Source organism: Peromyscus maniculatus, chromosome 1, assembly GCF_049852395.1.
Source record: "Peromyscus maniculatus bairdii isolate BWxNUB_F1_BW_parent chromosome 1, HU_Pman_BW_mat_3.1, whole genome shotgun sequence".
NCBI lineage: Eukaryota > Metazoa > Chordata > Mammalia > Rodentia > Cricetidae > Peromyscus > Peromyscus maniculatus.
This window is the reverse complement of record NC_134852.1, coordinates 150,740,913-150,763,356: the sequence shown is the minus strand read 5'-3', so window position 1 is coordinate 150,763,356 and position 22,444 is coordinate 150,740,913. Positions and strand designations below refer to the sequence as shown.

General features: G+C 46.2%; 1 protein-coding gene across 1 annotated transcript; it reads left to right on the top strand.

The window, feature by feature from the left end:
• Positions 1–12,415: 12,415 nt before the first annotated feature.
• On the top strand, positions 12,416–21,415 carry LOC102920649 (olfactory receptor 226-like). The gene is made up of 2 exons (XM_006987605.3): positions 12,416–13,172; positions 16,432–21,415. The coding sequence occupies exons 1-2, from the start codon at positions 13,167–13,169 to the stop codon at positions 17,404–17,406; spliced, it is 981 nt and encodes a 326-aa protein (XP_006987667.3). The 5' UTR covers positions 12,416–13,166; the 3' UTR covers positions 17,407–21,415.
• Positions 21,416–22,444: the final 1,029 nt, after the last annotated feature.

Sequence of the window (22,444 nt, the reverse complement as noted above, 5' to 3'; positions counted from 1 at the left end):
ACACAATCACAAGTAAATGTTCACAGTAGTTGTTCACAACAAACAAAGCTGATACAACCCAAGTGTGTGTCAGGGAGCAGACGACAAGGAGTGCATGTCCATGCATGAAATACCGTCCTCAATAAATGCTAAGACACAACACAAAGCAATGTGGATGGACCTTGAGAGACACAAATGGCCACATACCATGTGTGATTCCTTTATCTGAAACATCCAGACGGGCAAATTCACCCATTCAGCAAGCAGACTGGTGGTTGTCAATGGGCCACAAGAGGATAAAGTGGAAAATGACCATGAAAGGCACAAGGTTCCATTCTTAGGAGGTGACAATGTGCTAAAATTAATGCTGGTGATAGTGGTATAATTCTGAACACACTGAAGTCTACTGCATTATGCACTGAAGAGGACATTTGCTATATGTGAGTTATATCTTGGTAAAGTTATTACTTAAGACAACAAATAGATATTATAGAAGCAAAAACAAAGTAGCCAGAATCAAAGTGGATCAACAGAATGGCATCAGTAAAGCTGAAGATCACCAAAATTTGCTCAATTTAAACAACAGAGAGAAAACAGAATCTCCAGGGTCTCTGGAACAGGAGACCTACTGTTCATCTTTGAATGTTTTTCAAAAAGGAAAAGATAGACCATGGGTCTGAAAAAGCCCTTAAAGAGATAATGACTGAAAACTCCCCAAATGTGGTGAAAGGCGCAAGCCTACAGATTCAAGAGCAAATCCTAAATGGAATAAATCCAAAGACACCAAGGCATACATACAATGGGACTCTGGGAAAACCTCATTAAAATAGCTACACAAAAAGGCTATGTTGCCTGTAAAGCAGTGATTCTCAGCCTTCCTAGTGCTGTGACCTTTTAACACAGCTCCTCATGTTGTGGTGACCCCAACCTGAAAATTATTTTCATTGCTACTTCATAACTGCAATTTTGCTACTGCTATGAATTGTAATATAAATATCTGATATGTGACCCCCTATGAAAGGGTCATTTGACCCCAGAAAGGGTCGTGACCTACAGGTTGAAAACTGTTGTTGTAAAGGAACTGAATGACAGGGGACCTCTCATCTGACAGCCATCAGCAAACTCAAAGCCTGCACCTAATGAAAGTGCCCTGCTGGGTGAGAGATGCTGGGTGAAGAAACTCAGACGAAAAGCCCAGCAGCCCTGCCCATGCTGGAGGAAGCTCTCTCCCCTCCCTCTCTCTCTCTTTCTAATTTTCTTTTTGTTTATTATCTGTGTCTTTCACATCATGCCTTCTGATCCCACCCATTTCCCTCCCCCCCAAAAAATAAAATTTAAGAGAAAAGTAGGAGAAAGTAAGAAAGGTAAAATCGTGTTTCGGAAGCGGCAGTGTGACACAGTGAGTCACCCAGTAAACCCCTTTATCCATACGGTTTTTTTTTGTTCTTCTATTTTTATTTTTTTATTAAGAGATTTTCTATTCATTTTACATACCAACCACAGATTCCCCTGTCCTCCCTCCTCCCACTCCGCATTCCTCCTCCCCAACCCAACGCTCATTCCCACCTCCTCCAAGGCAAGGTCTCCCATGGGGAGTCAGCAGAGCCTAGTATACTCAGTTGAAGCAGGTCCAAGCCAGAAGATCACAGATGGGGTGAGTGTTTGGGTGGGCCAACACATAAACCTAGTTCTGTGCCTGGGTAGTTGCAAGGTTGGTCAGCCCACCAGTTCTCCCCTGCCTTCACCACCAGGAGGAGCTCTCCAGCGTTGCCCTGGCTAATTTACCCTAGCAGGCTAATTTTCCCTTCACAGGAAAGAAAGCACAATAGAAGAGAAGGCTTTGAGTTCTGCTTGTCACGCTTTGTTTACGTGGGGAAAATAGTTCAGCATCCTTAGCCTTTGGAGAAATATACATCAAAACTCTGCTGAGATTCCAATCTCACCCCAGTCAGAATGGCTGTCAGCAAAAGTAACAATGCGGGCAAGGATTAGTATATACTGCTGGCAGGAGTATAAACTAGTGCAGCCTCTGTCGAAATCAGTATGGAGGTTTCTCAAAAAAAAAAAAACTGAAAAACAGAACTGCCATCTGACCTAGCCCGATCACACCTGTGAATACATGTGAATGAATGTGAGCCACATGTCACAGAGAGACTTGCACACCCTTGCTTATTCCTGTACTGTTCATAATAACCAAGATAAGGAACCAGTCTAGACAGCTGTCAATGATGCATGTGCAAATGAGATGTATACGAACACAGTGGAGTATTATTCCGTAAAGAAGAACAAAGCCATGTCATCTTCAGAAATATAGATGGAAATTGAGACAACGTGTAAGCAAAACCAGCCCACCATGGGAAGACAAGTATCATGTCTTCTCTCATGTGCGGCATCTACATTTTAAAATATTCATGTTTAAGGGGCAGGAAGTGTGGTTCAGTGGACAAAGTGCTCGCTGCACGAGCATGAAGGTCAGAGTTCAGATCTCCGGAATCCACATAAATGTCGGATGGACTTAAGACCTACCTGTAATCCCAGCCCTCAGAAGATGGAGACGAAGGATCCTGAAGCAATCTGGCTAGAGAGACCATATCTGGGTTCAACTGAGAAGCCTCACCTCAAGGCATAAAGTGGAGCTTGATCAAGAAAGATGCCTCACATTGACCTTGAGCCTCCACATACTTGCATACACACATATAGGTGCACACACATATTTGAATATGCATTCACATGTTTGAATATGCATATACATAAAAATATATATCTGTGACACGAAAGGAGAAAGGATCATTCGGAAGAAGGGGATCACTGGGTTTGGGGGGGCACACAAGAGGGCGATGGAGCAGAAACAAGACCAAAGTAGATTATACACTTGCACAAAACTATCATAAAGAAATCTAACACTTTTGTAATGGATATTCATTAATAAAAGAAAACTATTAAGAAAACTTTAAGGGGAAAAACTACAGTAAGTTCATGCAAGGAACATATGATTTAATTTAAAGCTACACTAGGTTTAAAAAATTAATAGCTGAGTCCTTCAAAACATAAACAGGTAATTGAGAAGTATTTGGAAGGAATTTTTTTCTAATATGTGTGCTGTTTCCTCAGTAATGCAAACTTCACAAAATTGTTTCTTTTTTCTGTTGATTAATAATGTTGGTGCATTTTATGTTTTTCCTTTTTTTGAAAATAGATTTTTTTCTCATACAATATATCCTGATTATAGTTTCCCTCCCTCCACTCCTCCCAGTTTCTCCCTACCTTCCCTCCCCCATCCAAAATGTATAAAGAACTCAAGAAACTAAATATCAAAAAACCAAATAATCCAATTAAAAATGGAGTACAGATCTAAACAGAGGTTTCCCAATAGAGGAAACTCAAATGGCTGAGAAGCACTAAAAGAAATGTTCAACATCCTTAGTCATCAGGGAAATGCAACTCAAAACTACTTTGAGATTCCATGTTACATCTGTCAGAATGGCTAAGATCAAAAATACAAGGGACAGCTCATGCTGGCAATGATGTGGAGTAAGGGGAACACTCCTCCATTGCTGGTAGGAGCGCAATCTTGTACAGCAACTATAGAAATCAATATGTCAGTTCCTCAGAAAATTCGGTATCAATCTACCTCAAGACCCAGCTCTACCATCCTTGGGTATATACCCAAAGGATGCTCCATCCTCCACAAGGACACTTGTTCAACCGCATTCATTGCAGCTTTATTTACAAAATTATTTCTTCAAGTAAAAAAGTCAATACAGTTACCCCTCCAAAAAAATTAACAAAATTAAAAACTTCAGCTCTACAAAGAACACATTTCTGTAAATAAAGATAAGGCACAGACACAGAGGCTCAGGATGGTAGCCCAGGAACAGAGTCTTCCAGGCCTTAGGAACAGATATGGGAGCAGGAACACCAAGGTCATAGGAAGACCAAGACTACTGCTTCCAAGCTTGCTGTGGGCACCTGCTCTCATGACTCAAAGATGTCCTGTGTGAGGCAGTTGCCTTTTATATTCAGCTTTTCCTTTTTCTATAGATTATACGTAAGTAAATCATAGTGAAAAATGACAAGAAAATTATCTTGTGTATCATGGGTTTAAATTACCCAAAGAACTGAAGTGCATGATTTTAAAATGCAGGAAATAGATCATCCAACAGGAATGGGTGGTGAGTGGACAGTCACCGCAGAGCAGGATTAACACAGAGCAGGTGGAGACGCCAGCCAGCCTGCCGGGGTAATGGTGAAATTGATCTGGTAGATACTCTGACTAATGTGTGTGACTGTTACTCTGTACAGATATTAATATCTTGCAAAAATCATTTAAAAAGCATTACTGGGGACCAAAATAAATCATTCTATCATCATAAAAATGTCTAATTCTCCAAGAATTTTAATTTTGCAAGCACACAAGGAAATGACTTAAAGATATTTGTGGGTGCTCAAAACTGACGGAAATGTAGCTGGTAGATTTTAACTTATCTGTCAGCAAGTTATACCACAATCACAGAAAAAAATCACTGAAGAGATCGAAACATTTGAACAAGAAGACTAACAGACTAACAACATTGCAAAAAGACGTTGTGGTCACTGCATCTGGCAGCCACAAACACATCTGCCTTGACTAGGCAACATTCATACACTCACCACATCAGAGTCCTGCAGGCCCATGGCCTCAAACTAATCTTAAGCCTTAAAATCAATCACTCTGAGAGCAGTAAGATACAGGGAGGCAGGAAGAACAAAAATATAAGAAGTGTTCCTGCTTGGAAATGTGTAACTCTGGCAATGCAGAACGGGGGAATGCTTCTGAACACACCGCAGGGTTCACGCTGTTCTTGCTTCCTTGTTTCTTTCAGAACATCCATGCTCTGGTTGTAAAATATCTCCAGGGTTTTGCTTTTGTTTTTTCAGGATGCTCTGTAGCTTCTACTTGTCTGTTGAGGTCCCAGCTCCATCTCAAACTCATTCTGCAGATGGAGTAAGGTAGAGAGTAGGGCTTTTGATCCTCCCAAGTGGATATTAACACTGCTGTCTTTCCCATGCCTGGTTAGGATATTTTTGCCCTTTGGCTCCATCAGCTGAGTGTGTAGGAGTATTTCTGGAGTCCCCATGTGTTCTATTCATCTGCTTTTCTATCTTTATACCCATGCCTCACTACTATTCTTATTGCAGCTCTAAGTATTAAGATAAAATAGTCTACATCTTAGCTGGGCAACAGTGACACATGCCTTTAATCCCAGCACTTGGGAGGCAAAAGTAGGTGGATCTCTGTGAGTTTGAGGCCAGTGCGGTTTACAGAGTGAGTTCCAGGACAGCCTTGGATACACAGATAAATCCTGATGTCTTTTAAAAAAAAACAAATCCACATTTTGGCATTTTGTTATTTTTCATCATTGTTATGTGACTCATCTAGTTCCTTTCTCTGTTTGTAAAAACCATAGACATTCTGCACAATAAAGTACTGGATTGCTGGGGCTGGGGCTCAGCAGTACAGCATGTCTCTACCATATATGAGGCCCTAGCTGTAAGCCTCAATACTGAAAAACTAAATACAAAAAATACTATAAATGGATATATGTATTACATCATACAATATCTCAGTTGAATCCTGTTTGCCTCCCCTGCCTCTTTGTCTACTGAATTCAGAACTGGGAGAGGGCTTGTCCAGGTCCCCAGAACTAAGCCAGCAGGTCCCTACAGCTGAACTCTCTACTGGACTTCCCTAAACACAAGCTGATGTCTCTGAGTGGGCCAAGCTTGCTTTGTAGCAATTTATAGCATCGAGGCTAGGGATGAGAAATGCAGAGTCCAGGCAGAATAGTTTTGAAAACTGTCAGTGCCTGCGGAACCCAGGCTGTGACAATGATCCTGAAGCACCTTCCCATCACCCACCTTCTACATCAGTCACAGAAACGTGTATCCATCAAGTAATGATGAGTTATGTTAATGGATTTTTAAATTTTATTTAATTTATTGAAAATATTACATAAACACATACACACACACACACACACACACACACACACACACACACACACACAATCATATAGTGCCTAGAGGTCAGAGGACAACCTTTAGGAATCTGTTTTCTCCTTATACCATAGGTTCCAGGAAATTACCCCAGCAGGACATCAGGCTAAGTGTTTTTATCAGCTGAGATAATGTTTTAATATTAAACTTATCTCATTCCTGGGAGAAATGATACTTCCAATATGTTATCCTTTTATAGGTTGCTAAGATTTTGTTAGAAATTCTCTGTTCAGGGGGAGGGGCTTGGTCCTGTCTCAACTAAATGTACCAGGCTTTGCTATCCCCCCCCATGTCCCCATTTGGGGAAGGGGATGGGGTGGGTTGGGGAGGTAAGGTGAGGGGGGAGCTGGAGGAGGGGTGAGAGAGGGATCTGTGGTTGGTATGTAAAATGAATGAAAAAAAATTTAAATAAAAAGAAAGAAATTCTCTGTTCATAGGGGATATTGTTCTGTAAATCTATTTTCTTGACAGATTTTGATATCAAGATTGTGTTGGTCATGAGAGATCTAAGACACCTCTCTCTCTCTCTCTCTCTCTCTCTCTCTCTCTCTCTCTCTCTCTCTCTCTCTCTCTCTCATTTCACATCATGTGTCCTTGAATGTTTGATACATTTCACTAGTAAAAATTCTTTGAACTTGAATTTTTCTTTGTGCAGTTTTTTATTTTTATTGTTTAACAGTTTTATACATTTATATAATGAATTCTAGTCATTTTCACACACACACATGCACACGCACAAACACACACACACCAATAATCATTAATTGTCAATAGTCCCTTGTGGAGGGATGGGCCCCACAGGGCTCTCCACCATCTGTGATGGCATGTTGAGGAACTAAATCTTGTACAGGTCTGTAGATAACTACATCTGCAGTGACTTCACGGATGCAATGGTTGCATGCTATCCAGATGACATCTTTTTGCTGCATGCCTCCAGGTGACATCTTTTTGCTGCATGCCTCCTTATCCCCCCGGCTCCTGCATTCTTTCTGCCCCCTCTTCCTTGACACTCCCGGAGCACTAGAGAGGGTAATCCAGCAGTCCCCTTCCCGCCCCCCAACACTGTACCATTGCTTATTTTTGGTGCTTTGGTCAGTTAAGGGTCTGTGAATCAACCATAACCTCCCACAGTAAGAAGCTTCTCTGATGAAGACTGGATGCAGCACTAACCTGTGGGCATACACACACGAGTGTTTAGAAGGCAGTTAGACAATGTGACCATATAGCAAAATAATAGTAGTAGGCTCCTCCAAGGGCCTATGGTCTCCCCAGCCACAGACTCTTGTCTCTGGAGTAGACCTCAGACACAATCAAAAAATGGTTGGTTAACCCCATAACAATCATGCTACTATTCTACCAGAGGGTGTACTTTGTCTGGCAGGTCATTATTGTAGTTCACATGGTTCTCAGCTAGGTAAAACTACTGATGACTTTTCTCCCCCAGGAGCCTGACTAGCACCTTCTGGTAATATGGAAGCTAGCCACTGGGGAGGAAGCTCCTGGCTCTGCTACAGCTTGATTTGCCTATGTTTTATGAGCAAGTGGTATCTCCAGCTCTAGGATCTTATCGTCAATTTCTAGTGGACAACTAAGAGTAATGACAATCACTTGTATTGTTTTGGGGGTCTCTGGAACCTCCTTGGTGGTACAGGGATTTTCATTTACTAACCCATGGCTTCTGGAAAAAGCATTATCTATCCATAGAGAGTGTCCCAATCAAAAGTGAGTGCTGGGAACCAAACTCAGGTCCTCTGGAAGAGCAACAGCAACTGCTTTTAAAAGTTGAGCCATCTCTCCATCCCAGCATCCTTAGTTCCGATACTCCTCCCCCCCACCGCACCTTGCTTTTCTCTACCCTCTCATCCCCTCCCTATTTAGACTCTTCTATCCCAGTAACCTCCCTCTGTGGTGGTATTGTGTTCCCCCAAAATATTGTGCGCCCTAATAAACTTATCTGGGGTCAGAGACAGAACAGCCACTAGATACAAAGGCTAGAAAATGGTGGCACTCACACCTTTAATCCTTGCATTCCAGAGGTAGAAATCCCTCTGGATCTCTGTGAGTTCAAGGCCACATTGGAAACAGCCAGGCATGGTGACTCTCACCTTTTATCCCAGAAAGCAAGCCTTTAGTCCCAGGGAGTGAGGCAGAAAGCAGAAAGATATATAAGGCGTGAGGACCAGAAACTAGAAGCTTTTGACTGGTTAAGCATTCAGGCTTTCGAGCAGCAGTTCAGCTGAGAGCCATTGGGATGAGGACACAGAAGCTTCCAGTCTGAGGAAACAGGATCAGTTGAGGAACAACGAGGTGAGGTTAGCTGTGGCTTGTTCTGCTTCTCTGATCTTCCAGCATTCACCCCAATACCTGGCTCAGGTTTGATTTTATTAATAAGACATTTTAAGATTCCTGCTACATCCCTCCATTTCCATGTTTGATGTTTCCATGTGAGACACATGTGGGAAGTTTTTTAAATAGTTTATTGACATACTCATTGCACATAGTACTTGGTTTAATGAAGATACTTTCATATAGGTAAAACACGTACTTTGGCCATATTCACCCTCACTCTCTCCATTTTCTCCATCCCCTGCTTGCTAGTCATCGTCATTCCCCAGTCTCACTTCTGCTTTCATGCCATATATTCATGAATAATTTGTCATGTGCAGTCTAGAATCCACAAGTGAAAGGAAACATGTTTGTCTGACTCTGACTTATATCATATAATGTGATGATCTCCAGCTACATCCATTTTCCTGCAAAGAACAGAATTTTGCTCTTCTTTATAGTGGATAATATTCTATTTTGTGTATGTTTCATATCTTTGTTTCTAGGATGACCCATAGCTGGGCTATTGTGAGCACTGCTGCATAAAACCGATGTGCAAGAATTTCTGTGGAATGTTGACTCGGAGGCCTTTGTGTGAATACTCAGGAGTGGTTAGCTGAGGTACATGGAAGTTCTCTTTTTGGTTTTTCTGAGGAACCTCCAGAGTGGTAAGTGTTTGTTATAAATTTAATTTCTTTGATAAATCCTTTGATATTTAAATAATGTATTTGCGATTATATCAGTGCTCCTGAAAGTGTAAATTTAATCCTCAATAATGAATTTATTGTAATAAAACTATTTGTAAATTCCTTGTACTACTTTTAATCATTAGTGAAATCCACATGAAACCCTTCTTCAATCTCTCAACTGCTACTGATAATTTGTGGACTTTCTCCTTTATCTTAACTAGTCTGAATAAAACAGACTTTGTTTTATTAACATTTTATCCAGTTGACCTCCAGGCTTGTTGATAATCCACATTTTTGCTAACATTTGTTTATTACTTCTTTCTTCCTATGATTTACATTTGATCTGTTCTTCTCTTTCTAGTTTCTTAAGACTTCCCTGGTTCTTAAGCTTGTCTTCTATTCAAATGAACACCCCAAAGCTATGGCTTTCCCTCCAGGCATTACATTATCTACATTCCCCAGATTAATATATTTCATCTTCATCATCATTCACTTTGAGTGCCTTGAGGGAAGACGGCCTGGGAGCTTCATAAGCTAAACATACACCTACCACCTGCCACATTATTTTACTTTTAGGTGTTTACATAAAATAAATTAAAACATTGAGTTATGAAATTAAAACACTGGGAATATGAAAAAACTGTACATGAGTGTTCTTGACCGAATTGCTCATAACTGCCAATAACTGAGACATCTCCATGTCTACCCACTGGCATGAGAATTAATCACCCACAGGTTATGATGGAAAATTGTCACAAATTTTTCCAGTGTGCTGCAGGTGTGTGCGACATGGATAATCAAAGGCTCAGACTGCCTGATTTCACTCACACTGCACTTTTTGCAGTTCTAGGAAATGCAAATTAGGCTGTAGTGCCAGAAAGCACCAGTGGTCTCTTGGGGGAGAAAGGAGGCAAGTGTGTAGCCCTGAGATACTCACTATGTGGACAGCAGTGAGGAGCCCATGGGTGTGTTCTAGAGTACACTAAACTGTGTACTCTGTGTGTGGTTTTCAAACGTCAATCAAATCTGCTTAAAGCTGTTTTAAAGAAAGAAAAGGCCACCCCAAGGAAACTCCAGACCCCAAACCACAAAGCAGCAACACCCTAACTGCTTCCTCTGACCAGCATTTGGGCAGTGCTGACCCTAGTAACCAGTCACTGGTAATTTGCCACACTGGAAAAACCAACACAGGAAAATTGTGTTACTATCTTAAGAGGTGCAAAGAATAAATAAATAAATAAATAAATAAATAAATAAATAAATAAATAAATAAATAAATAAATAAAATTCAGTGTCTGTTTATGATCATAAGTAAACACAACCAGGTACTTGTGAACCAGAGGGCAGAGGGAAGCTCCTCACTCATCGCACCCACCCACACAAACATGCTTCTTGCTCTTCCAGATCTGACTGACTCTGCACCAAGAGCTGGAAATCTGCCCAGAAAGATGAGCAAAAAGCATGCCAGAGGGTTAGGCGTGAGTCACAACCAGATAATGTGACTGAAGTAGAAATGTCAGGAGAACACGCAAGAAAGCTAGATGGCACCGCAGAGTTCAGCCTGCAGAAGACCAGGGAGTCAGCCATGCATCTTTGCATGAGCCACACAGAAAATGAGTTCCAGCAGATCCACAAAAATAGCCAGTATGTGAGAATTGGCCCCAAATATGTGAGACATCTTTATTCAGAAAGCTGAGAGACACTAAAGGGAGTGTAAATAAATGTGAAAATGCATCAAGGTGATGGGCTGGAAGTCTCAATCTTACAAACTTACAAAGATGTGGAATTTTAAGTCCACAAACTGAGAATTTGCATGGGCAGGAATAGCCTCTCTGCCTAAGGAGCTAGATTTGGAAGCATGTTTGAAACTTGGTATGTTCACTGGGGTCTTCCCAGGAGTAGAGAGGGTAGCAAGCAGAGAACAGATTGGGGTGGGCCTCTTCTTGCCTTACTGGGTATTCCCCTAACATGGGCATGAAGAAGAGTGTGCAAGTGTAGACTCTAGAAAGAGACAAAGACAGAGAGAAGGCAGGTCTTGGAGCCGGGGCTTCAGCATTTCTGCTCCTTGTATAGAAGGGTGGAGCTGTTTCAGTGCTGATCTTAGAAGCCAAGAGAGAATGGAGAAGCAGAGCAGAGGAAGAGTTTGGGCTCTAGAGAGAACTGGGAAAGACCAGGACACTGTGCAAAGTTTCAGGGGGCCTGTTGGCAAAGATAAGGTCACTGGAATCAGGAAGTTGCTCCCCACCTTGTGGCTTCCTTCTGAGAAATGGGGTTGGCTAAGAGTGAGAGAGCATGTTGGTGTAGGCCTGGAGACTGGGGCAATGGTGGGAAAGGGTACTGGAGGCTGTACTCCCAGTCTTGAGTTCTGGGGGGGGGGGTTGACTGGGGAGAATGGCCTGAGAATTAGGCGGTAACCCAGTCTCTACACATTCAGGCCCAGCTCCAAACAGCCCCTACATGTACCACCACCACCACCCCCCACTGTAAAGCTGCCCTTTATCAAAACCTATGACACCTCATCCTCACACCTGAGACCCCTGAAGAAACCGAGAATGTGCGGGATCTGGGGTCTGGAATCCAACAGACATGTCTGAGGAACAAATGAGCAACTAACATTTGTAAAATGATTTTAAAGCAGGCATTATGGAGCCAAGGATGCTGGCCCTAGGCAGTCCCCGGGGTTTGGACTGCATCAGCAATCAGACCCAGGACCATGAGATAAGTGGCAGGAACCCTAGCTACAGGAAGCTGGTCCACTACCCTCTGCAACTGGAATGGCCTCTCTTCTGCCTGCACATGCTGGGGCGGAAGCCTCCTTGTCAGACCCAGAGACCTTCCCCTCACTACCCACAGCCCTCTGGCCCCTTAGCTTATCACCATGGAGCTTCAAGCCAGACCTACCCATGGGGCACACTTGAAAAGATACCTGCTATGCCTGTCATGGTCTAGGGACAGAGACAGTGCACCTCAGCCCCCAGCAAGGGCAGAGCCACGAATGTGGTCCTCCCAGGGCCCCGGTGCTAAGGCAGAGGGTCCTGTGTCTCCTTTAATAGCTCATCCAATGCTATAATCCTCAAAACAGACTGCTGAGGGATCAGGAAAGTGGTGATGAGACATAATGGCTTTGAGAGGGGCCCATACCCATGACCCTGATCCTAAGTGGAGCAGAGGGCCCAGGGACCCCCAGGTGATTTGCTCTTTAGGCTCCATACTGGGTGTTAAATGGTCTGTCTGCTCATGTCATGCCTCCCATGCCGGCCCTGCCCCCTGAGGTCTTTGGCTGGAGTAAGTGTCCATCTTTTCCTGGTACAGCCAGTCTGGCTGACAAGCATGGTCTCAGGGGAACACATGAGGATAAGGTGAGAGCAACCTACCAGAAACCACCCAGGGACAGGCATAGGGAGTGGCCTCTGCTTCTTCCTCCTAGCTCCAGCCCTCTGCAAAGCGTCAGCTGGGCAAGACCTCTCCTGTTAGTTGCTCTGCCAGGAGCCAGAAGGACTTCCCACACACATGCCCTGTCTCTTCCCTATAAGCACGCTTGGCTGAGGCATGATGGGGCAATAGCTGCAGCTTCCCAGCTCTCAGCCGCCTTCCCCATGCTGAGAGTGTAGGGTGGGGTGGAACCTGAGAACACAGGGTCTCAATTCCCACCCGTGTGGAGTGACAGGAGCTCCTGTTTCGTCTCTGGCCTTTGATACTTGTCTCTGATGTGAGGGGTCTCTTTTATTGAGTGGGGTCACATGTGCAGCCAAACTCTGGGTTTGTATCTTCTGTGTTCTGATCTTGTTGCGACAGACCTAGACAGACACAGAGAAGCTGAGCGCCATCCAAGGACAAACCCCCCACCTCCCTCTCCTGGAGTGCAGTGCCGGGGCTGGTTTCATCTGAGATCCAGGGGGTCCCAGGAGCCTACAGTCAGACACCCAGTCATCTCTACCAGTCTTGGTCTCCATCTCCAGAACCATGAGCCACCATCTCTCACACTGAGCCCCTCTGCATCTTCAAGAGTAAGGTCCCCAGAAGCAACACTGGCTCTTCCCGAAATCCTGAACAAAGCCATGAAGCCCTTGGCACCTTCTGGGTGAGCTGGCAGTCAGCACAGACTCAAAGCCCCAGATCTGCCACCTAACCCCACCTATGCAGGTGAGAGCTGGGAGGTGGGTGTATAAGTGCGTCTATGTGGACCCATGTATGCATATAAGAATCTGTGTGTGCCTGCATATGGCTGTGTGTATGTATCTACATGTGCTTATATATGTGCCTGAGTGTGCACCTGTATTTGTGCCTTCATGTGTTTGTGTGCCTCTGTGCATCTGTCTATGTGTGCACCTGTATGTGTCTGTGTGTGCATCTGCATGAGCCTGTACAGATGCTTCATGCATTTGCATATGCCTCACCCTGGCTGTACACCTGTATGCACATACGTGTGTGTGTGTGTGTGTGTGTGTCTGTGTGTGTCTGTGTCTGTGTGTCTGTGTGTGTCTGTGTCTGTGTCTGTGTCTGTGCATGTATGTGTGTGTGTGCTTGTGTGTGTATCATACATGTCAGTATGAGTCTGAGCTGTAGCTTAGCTGAGCAGTAAGCCTGGGGCTGACTTCTGGTGACCATGCTCCTCCTGGGCAGATGTCCATGTGAAGGGATAACATATCTGTGTTTTTGAGATCACCACTGTTTCAAAGCTGTGTTTGTCCACTGGCTTCTGTGGGAAGTGGTGGTGGTGGTATTGAATCTGAGATCTTGGTGTTTGTCCTGGGCTATCTGTGTGTGCCAGAGATTTGCCTGGGGGCATGTCTGTATATGTGGCAGGAGTCTGCTACCCTTATGGGGTCCTGTACTCAGTATGTGTACACGTGGCATGAAGGTAAGACTAGATGTCCTGTATGTGAACCTAAGTTTAACTATAGGGTTTGTGATTAGGTCTTAGGTTTGGGGGAACATGTATGCTACATGCAAACTTCCTGGGTACCTGTCCATGGTGTCGCTACTGCTCTGGCCTCAGCATTCCTGGGTCCCAGCAGCTTCCAGTTTGTCTCCACCTGTCCACGTGGCAGAAACTTAGGCTTGCTGCCGTGAATCCAGCAGTGCTTCCCGTCACATAAAATGACAGCTGCTGCTTCTTTCAGAGAAAGAAACAGCTGGAAGAGGGGGGTATTTGTCCCATGCCCACAGCTGATGGGCAACAGATCTAAGCAGAAAGCAATTGTTGTGGGTTGCAGACTCTGCATCAGGGAAATGTCTGGCTTTTCCTAGCTCAGCTCCCAGACAGGCCACTTAGAGATAGCAGCATCAGTGGTCCAGCTGTGCAAAATAATGGTCTCTGTACCAACCCAAACCACCACATCTGGCCGTCTAAGATCTTCCCAGACAACTAGGCCTAACCCTGCTTAGACTGACCCTTTGTACCCACGCTGGCAGTGAACTTGTCCTGTTCAGCCAGGTCAGTAGCAGTCCTGATCTTCCCTGCTCTATGGAGCCAGCAGGGCAGGTATAACCTGCATGGTTCCCTATTGATAGAGCATGCCTTCCACCCGTTCTGTGAGCAGATGTGGCGGGGATGGTGTCTGCTATGGCTGTTCAGGTAGCCCAGAGGGAGTCCCACCATAACCCTGATTGACAGAAAAATCTGGGGCTTGCAGGGAGGAGGTGTCCTGTCCTGCTACATCTGTGATCTCCGGGAGAAAAACTACACATCAATTATCCTCCTTGCTCAGGCACTGAGCAGCATGCTGAGATATGTTGGAGGCACAAAATTCTTGGTGCAGTAGAGAGGGTACTTAGGAAGCCCTAGGCAAGGCTGAAAAGCCACCCTCTCAGGAGCCCGTCATGCATTCTTACTCCAAAAACCACTTCGTGGGTTGTAGAACAGAGAAGATGCCCTGGGAGGATCTTTTTGTTGACTAGCACCAGAGGCCCCTACAGCAGCATCCTCTCTACCCCAGGTTCAGTCCCGAGGCTTAGCTTGAGCCCTAGTCTGAGAACACCTTCCGGGGACACGTGGGGACTGCAGAGTACGGAGCGGCTGGGTTCTGTGCCGGTCACCGGCTGTGTTTATTAACAGCACTCTAGAGACTGAATGAAAATGGAGAAAAGTCTGGAGGTTGATCCCCAGCTACACTGGCCTAATGTGTTCTCTGAGAAATAAACCAGTGTGTTCAGCAAACGAGCCACACTTTCCTGTGCAGTCATGTGAGGATGCAGCAAGGACAGCCACGACACTAGCTATGGAAACAAGCAGAAATTTTTCCAGCCACTCCGAGTGAATAGGTTTATCTGTGTATTTGTATCTTAATCCCTGTGTGTGCATGTCCATGTGTGTGAGTGCAGGCGCGTACATGCTGTGGCGCATAGATAAACGTCAGAGCACAGCCTCAGATGCCAGCCTTCTCCTTCCACCTTGTTTGAGACAGAGTTCCTTTTCACTACTGCACATACCAGACTAGCCAATCTGTGAGCTTCTGAGAGTCTCCTTTCTCTGCCTCCCGTCTCTCCACAAGAACGCTGGGATTACAGGTTCATGCTCCTGTGTCCAGTTTTACATGAGTTCTGGGGGTCCAAACTCAGATTCTCACGCTCATTCAACAAGCACTTTACTCATTAAACCATTTCCTCAACCCCCAACACGTGTACTCTTCCATAAGTGCAAAGGCCTCGACTAAATGCAGCCGCATTTCGGAAAGCCTGGGCTAGCCTGGGAAGCCCCTGAGCCAGCAAAGAGGGATGATCCCATTCCTCAGCCGGGCAGAAAAGAAAGCTGACTTCTACCTTCAGTGTCTTTCTAGCAATTCCGCCCTCAGCGGGGTCTCTGAGTGCCGGCAGTGCTGCAGGGCGAGCTGAATCCTGGGGCAAATCCTACTGAGCCACCATCACTCTTGGGAGGCCTTGCCCTCTCTACTGACCACATATCCCCTCTGGTGACCCCAGACTTCCCTCCTTGTTACCTTTCCTCAAGCCTGGCCACTTGCCCTAAGACGTCCCGAGCCCCTTCTCCCGATACTGATGGCCCCTGTTCACTCATTCCTGAGCCTAAAGTGACCCCAGCCACAGCCTCTCCCTAATTCGGGGCATGTGGCCTGAGCCTAGAAAAGCCAGCCTGGAGTTGGAGAGTGTCTCAGGCCACCATCCCGGTTGTTATTTGCTACTTCTTATAGCCAGGCCTCAGAGATAGCCTCACAATGCCAAGATATGTCCTCCAGGGTGGATGGTATTTTTCTGATACGTGCTGAGCTGAATTGTCAGTCCCAAGAAGCAAGCCTAGATGCTACAACTAGTGTGAGCCAAGCTCTCGGCAGTAGTGGTGGGGGACCGGCATATGAGGATGAGGTCTCTTCTGTCTCCAAGGGAACTCAGCTCAAGGAGCTGCTGGCCTCTCCCATACCTAATTCTTCTCCCTCTGCTCCCTCAGGTGGAGTCGTGGCCAACCATGTCTTCCAGAAGCAACAGCTCAGATGTGACTGAGTTCATCCTGGTAGGATTTCCAGGCTCCCTGGGGCTCCACCTAAGCCTTCTAGGGCTGTTCCTGCTGGCTTACACGCTGACCATCACAGAGAACCTGCTCATCATCACAGTGATCCGCACCAGTCCCTCACTGCACAAACCTATGTACCTCTTCCTCAGCAACCTGTCCTTCCTAGAGGTATGGTACATCTCTGTCACAGTGCCCAAGATGCTGTTCAGCTTGGTATCACCCAAGTTCCAGCGCATCTCCTTCACAGGCTGCATGGCACAACTGTACTTCTTCTTGGCGCTGGCCTGCACCGAGTGCGCGCTCTTGGGTGTCATGGCCTATGACCGCTATGTGGCCGTCTGCAACCCCCTTCGATACCCAGTCATCATGAGCCCTGGTCTCTGCAGCCTACTGGCTGGTGGTTCCTGGTTCTCGGGCTTCACCATTTCCCTGGGGAAGGTCTTCTTTATTTCTCGCCTGGGTTACTGTGGCCCCAACATCATGAACCACTTCTTCTGCGATGTGTCCCCTCTACTGAACCTCGCCTGCTCCGACATGTCAGTTGCGGAACTGGTCGACTTCCTCCTGGCACTGCTCATCCTGTTGGGGCCGCTGGTGTTGACTGTCTTCTCCTACACAGCCATCCTCAGCACGGTGCTGCGCATGCCATCCGCTGGCGGCAGGCAGAAGGCCTTCTCCACCTGCGCCTCGCACCTGGCCGTGGTGGTCATCTTCTACTCGGCATCCCTCTTCATCTATGCCCGGCCACGTGCCATTTACTCCTTTGACTACAACAAGCTTGTGTCGGTCGTCTACACAGTGCTCACACCCCTCATCAACCCGATCATCTACTGCCTGCGGAACAAGGAAGTCAAGCAGGCGCTGCACAAGGTGCTGCACAGAGCAGCCCAGGCTCTGAGAGCCTCCTCCTAGGAGGAGCCACGCCTCTCCAGACCTGAACCTGCTAACCAGTTCACCAGAACCAAATTGGAGGAGCAGGCCGGTTGGCACACCCTCCCACCAGTCCCTGAATCCTGCTTAGAACAACACAGCCAGCTGCCACAACGTGGCTCTCAGGTCCCAGGCCAGGACCCTTTCAGGATGCAAAGTCTGCGTTCATGTGAGAATTCTTTCCAACCAACCGTGGTCAGCCTGTAGCTGCAGCCTCTCTCACCTGAGGAGAGCAGAACAGACCATGGCACACTGGATTCCAGATGAAAATGTCAACACACACAGATCTTCTAGCTCTGCATACCATACAGGGGTTGCAACAACCAGCAGCAGCCTTGACCTCCACACACATAACCCAGTTCCAGTGGCTTCTGCTGGGAGGTTTGTCCTCCAGCAGAAGGTGCCTCATGGTTGCAGAGGGTAATAGGAGAGGAGAACAAACGGCTTGGGAAAGAAGACAAAGCAGGTACACCTGGAGAGACTGAGAATACTGCTAAGCAGAAGCAGCCTGCCAGCCACCTGACGAGCACCAGCCAGTCTCCAGCTCTGCCAGGAGCCTATGAAGTCAAAAACGAAACCAGGGCAGAAAGGGGACCCGGGACACACACCTCTGGACACTGACAAAAAGCAGGAGCTGGGGAATGACCTTCCCACAGAGATTCAAACTCAGTATCCTGACCTTCAGACCATTCCTGAAGCCCACCACCCAACAGACCACAGCATCTATTGCCCTGAAAGAGCTAGGCTGCCTGCTACAGGGCAGGTGTCTTCAGAAGACCCTGACCCCAGCCAGGGTCCAGCCGTTAGCGTCCATGCTGGTTACAGACTTGGCTCAAGGGGCTGACCAGGGATCCCAAAACCTCCATCTCTGTTGGAGGAGACTTTGGTCTTCTCCTCTTGAGGGCTAAGGACCGTGGCGGCCCCAGACTCCATCTGTCACATGGCTCCTAATTCCTACCAAATGTGCAAAGGACTTCAGGCAATATGTACCTTTTAATGCCACCATGTTTCTACAGGAATCAGAGGTTCTGCGGACTCATGTCACCCTCACTCCAACCCTTAGTCCAGCTGTATGTGGGTCAGAAGTTGTGTGGCATTCTGTGTTTTTTTTTTTTCTGACAATGATTACAGGCAGTGCTGGCAAAGCCACAGAAACCTAGCGGTCCACCTGAACTACCGACACTCAAAAGCCCTGTGTGTCACTCTCAAGACCATCATGAAGCACACAAGACATATCAAAGCTTCAGTCGGCATCTAGATACAGTGCTCAGCTGTGTAAAACAGGTATGCTAAATGACAGCCAGCTCCTGGAGCAGGGGACTCACAGAGTCACATGTACATGGAGTGTGGGCATATGAAGACAGTCTTCCAAGTCCTGGGAGATGGTCTCAACTGCTCTGGAGGTGACACATGGCCTGAGGGTCTGGGGTGCTGTTTGTCTATAAGGGAGATTATTGAGAGCTTGTGGCAAAAGGTCATGGGAGTATACAACAGGTGACAACTAGTGTTTAAAAGGTCAACCTATCAGAACCAAGGGTTCTGGTAAAGAACTAAGCCATCACTCAAGACGTGTTGGAGTTATTGCCTTTTGAATGAATTGGCTGTTTCTTGTTGCAAACTTCTTATGCAATTACAGCTATGAGCTCCCCATTACCATGCATTTTCATAAAATGTTTATATGTAATCTCATGATTACATCTCAATCTTATGGGCACATATATCTGCGGGTGGTCAGGAAGATGAATTTTTCATTTAGCTGTATAATTTTGATATATAGAAAATATATTAGAATATGCTTCATCGCCAGGCCCGTTGTCCCATGAGACTGTAGACACTTAAGGCCTGCTTTGTAACTTTTGCTCAGACTAACACAGAAAATAATAATCTCTCCTCCGTCTAACACAAACTGCACACATTTAGCTCCTTTTTACATCAGAGCAAGTTCAAACTAGACTAAAGGCCTTTGTAAATAGATCATAAGCTTAAAACTTTACAGTTACACACAAGGTCAGAGTCTCAGGTATCTCACCAAGTCTACTAACACAAAAAAAAATGCAAAATAACCTGCCAATTCTTCACTTGCCAAGTCTGCTGATAAAAAGCTGTGTTTCAGAGTTTGTCACACTGGGCACCACACCCCCTCCTTCTGGTCCTGAGACCTTGGAACCTTGAGTTACCATGGTAATGGCTGTGCTCCTTATCCTCTATTCTAGCAATGTGCTATGACCTTGAGGATTTTGAAACTTCTCTCAGGATTGCAATGAGTCTCTTGTGAGAAATGTAAGGAGTCAGGCAAGAGAGAAGCTAAGAACGAGAGCTGAAAAGAAGCTGTAGACTCAGAGAAGCAGGAGAACAAAAAGAAGAGCAGAGAGATCAGAGGCAGAGTTGAAGCTCCCTTAGAACAATGACGTGATGGAGCATGGTGTGTGTAGATTTATTGATATGCCCTCAGATAAGTAGATTCATTTGATATTCACCAGATTAGATTTCTGCCACTTGTAGCACCTTCTCTGGACTCTGGGAGAAAGTTTTTCAGGGAAGGCACCCGAAGGGCTTTTGATAGGAAATTTGAGCAAGAGAAAAGGAAGGGAGGAGCAAGGCCAAGCAAATTAGGAGCTCTAGGCAGACACTGTCCCGAAGTCTTCTGCTGGTCAGTCAGCACCTGGCTGATGAAAGACTCATCTCTGTATTTGCAATAGGGAGGTCAAGGGCCCTGTCTCTGCATGTCCAGGCACAGACACCTTGCCCTACAGACTGATCAATGAATGCCTCTAGATCAAAATCCACAAGCACACCCTCTTCCAAATACCTGTAAACTAGTCTTCCAAACGTGCAGAGTAGAGACTGACTTGCTGATGCATCATTTCATTAGTAAAGTATGTGAAGTGTCCATCCTGTCTAGGTGCTGCCCAACCCCACGGAGAGCAGAGAATCAGTCAGCCCACAGCCTGGCTCCAACACTGACAGCCAGAGCCTGGTGCCTGCCTCCAGCCGGGTCTTTTGGGTGCCAGGACCCTGGTTGGGACATGTGTTCTTGGGGATGGACAGGTGTTTGTGCAGCAGTACAACTGAACATAGAGGCCCACGGGCCCATAGAGAGGACAGTGCCGATCCCAGAGCCAAAAGACTCTGGGCTCAGGCTGACCAAAGTCTTTGAATTCTCCAGAGCTGACCTAGTCTCTCACTGAATATAGAGTCACCAAGTCACGCTGAACAGAGCAGGGACATGGTCAAGTTTTCTTTCTAGAAAAACACCTGTGAGGAGAGGAGAGGGGAGGGGAGGAGAAGGGAGAAGAGAGAGGAGGGGAGGAGAGGGAAGCGGAGAGAGAAGGGGAGGAAGCAAGAGATAAGATATGGAGAGAGGACCAAAGGAAGACAAAACTGGAGACAGTCAAAGAGAAAGATGCAGAGGCAGTACCATCCAGCACTGGTTGACTGTTGAGAGGGAGTAAAAATTAAAATCTATGAACCAGGCATAGTAATGAATGCCTTTAATCCCAACCCTCAGGAGGCAGAGGCAGGTGGATCTCTATGAGTTCAAAGCTAGCCCGGTCTGCAAAGCGAGTTCCAGACTAGGTGGGGCTACACAATGAGACCTTGTCTCACCAAAAAAAGAAAAGAAAATTCAGTTCTATAAATGACACACCAAGAATCAACTCAGCAAAGGGTGGTAGGGAGCCCTGCTCAGGGTAACACTAGCCCATTCCCTGGTGATTCAGGAAGCAGCTGAAGATGTAAGGACAGGGTCAAGACAGTCCCTGGGAAGAAGCTAAGGGCTCCCGGAAACAACCTTATTCCTATCCCAGACCCACCCTGGAGCCAGACCCTGGGGTTTCTCTGACTCTGTCCTGTCCTACAATTCATCCGCTAAAGAACCCCAAATGATGATCACCAACCACCACACTGAAACCTTTTCTGGTGTGCGCAGACTCTGGTCTTCTTCAATTGAAGACACTCCGTAGCCTGGGCCCCAGTGAGAGGCCCTCTTCTCTGCTCCAAACCACCACTGGGTTGAAAGTCCTGCTCCTCACCTGCCTGATCACCCCTACAACATAACCCACCATGAACTATTAGGCCTCCGATTGTGCATAGGATGAACCCTACAATTCTTATCCAGACCAGTTACCTCAGCCCTCCCCTTGGATTCCCCATATGGCATACATCACTCACTGGGTATCAGTTCGGGCCATCTGTTTCTATTGTCCCCAGTTACCCACATCTGAGTATCCTTCACTTGGATCCCCTCCCACCAACTTGTTTCCAAGTGGCATGACAAGATATATCCCATAGCCGGGTGGTGGTAGCACACGCCTTTAATCTCAGCACTTGGGAGGCAGAGCCAGGCAGATCTCTGTGAGTTCAAGGCCAGCCTGGTCTACAGAGTGAGATCCAGGACAGGCACCAAAACTACACAGAGAAACCCTGTCTCAAAAAACCAAAAACCAAAAAAAAAACAAAAAACAAAAAACAAACAAACAAATAGATGTATCCCATAAATCAGCCTGACTCCAGTGAGTATCAGATCTCCCAAACTGTCAGATCCCATGATCTTCTCTGGAAACACACATTCTGTTCATCTGCTGTCCAGGATGGATATGCCCAATAGAAAGCAGAGCCCTGTGAGGATGGGGAAATGGATGGTGGGAGCCCATGGTATAGAAGGAGAACAGAGACTGGTGAATGATTGCTGTCTATCCCAGAAGTTTCTCAAAGAATGGAGGTCACTGTGAAATGTCTTTCTGTATGCTGTGAATATGTGTTGCTCGGATTGGTTGATAAATAAAACTGTTTGGCCAATGGTGAGGCAGAATAGGGTGAGGTGGTACATTCGAACTGGAGAGAGGAGAAGGAAAGGAGAGTGGGACAGACGCTGTGAGCTGCCACTAGGAGAAGCAAGATGTGAAAGTACGGGTGAGCCATGAAGCCACGTGGCAATGCATAGATTAATAGAAATGGGCTGAGTTAAGTTGTAAGAGATAGCTAGCGAGATGCCTGAGCCATTAGGCCATACAGTTTGTAA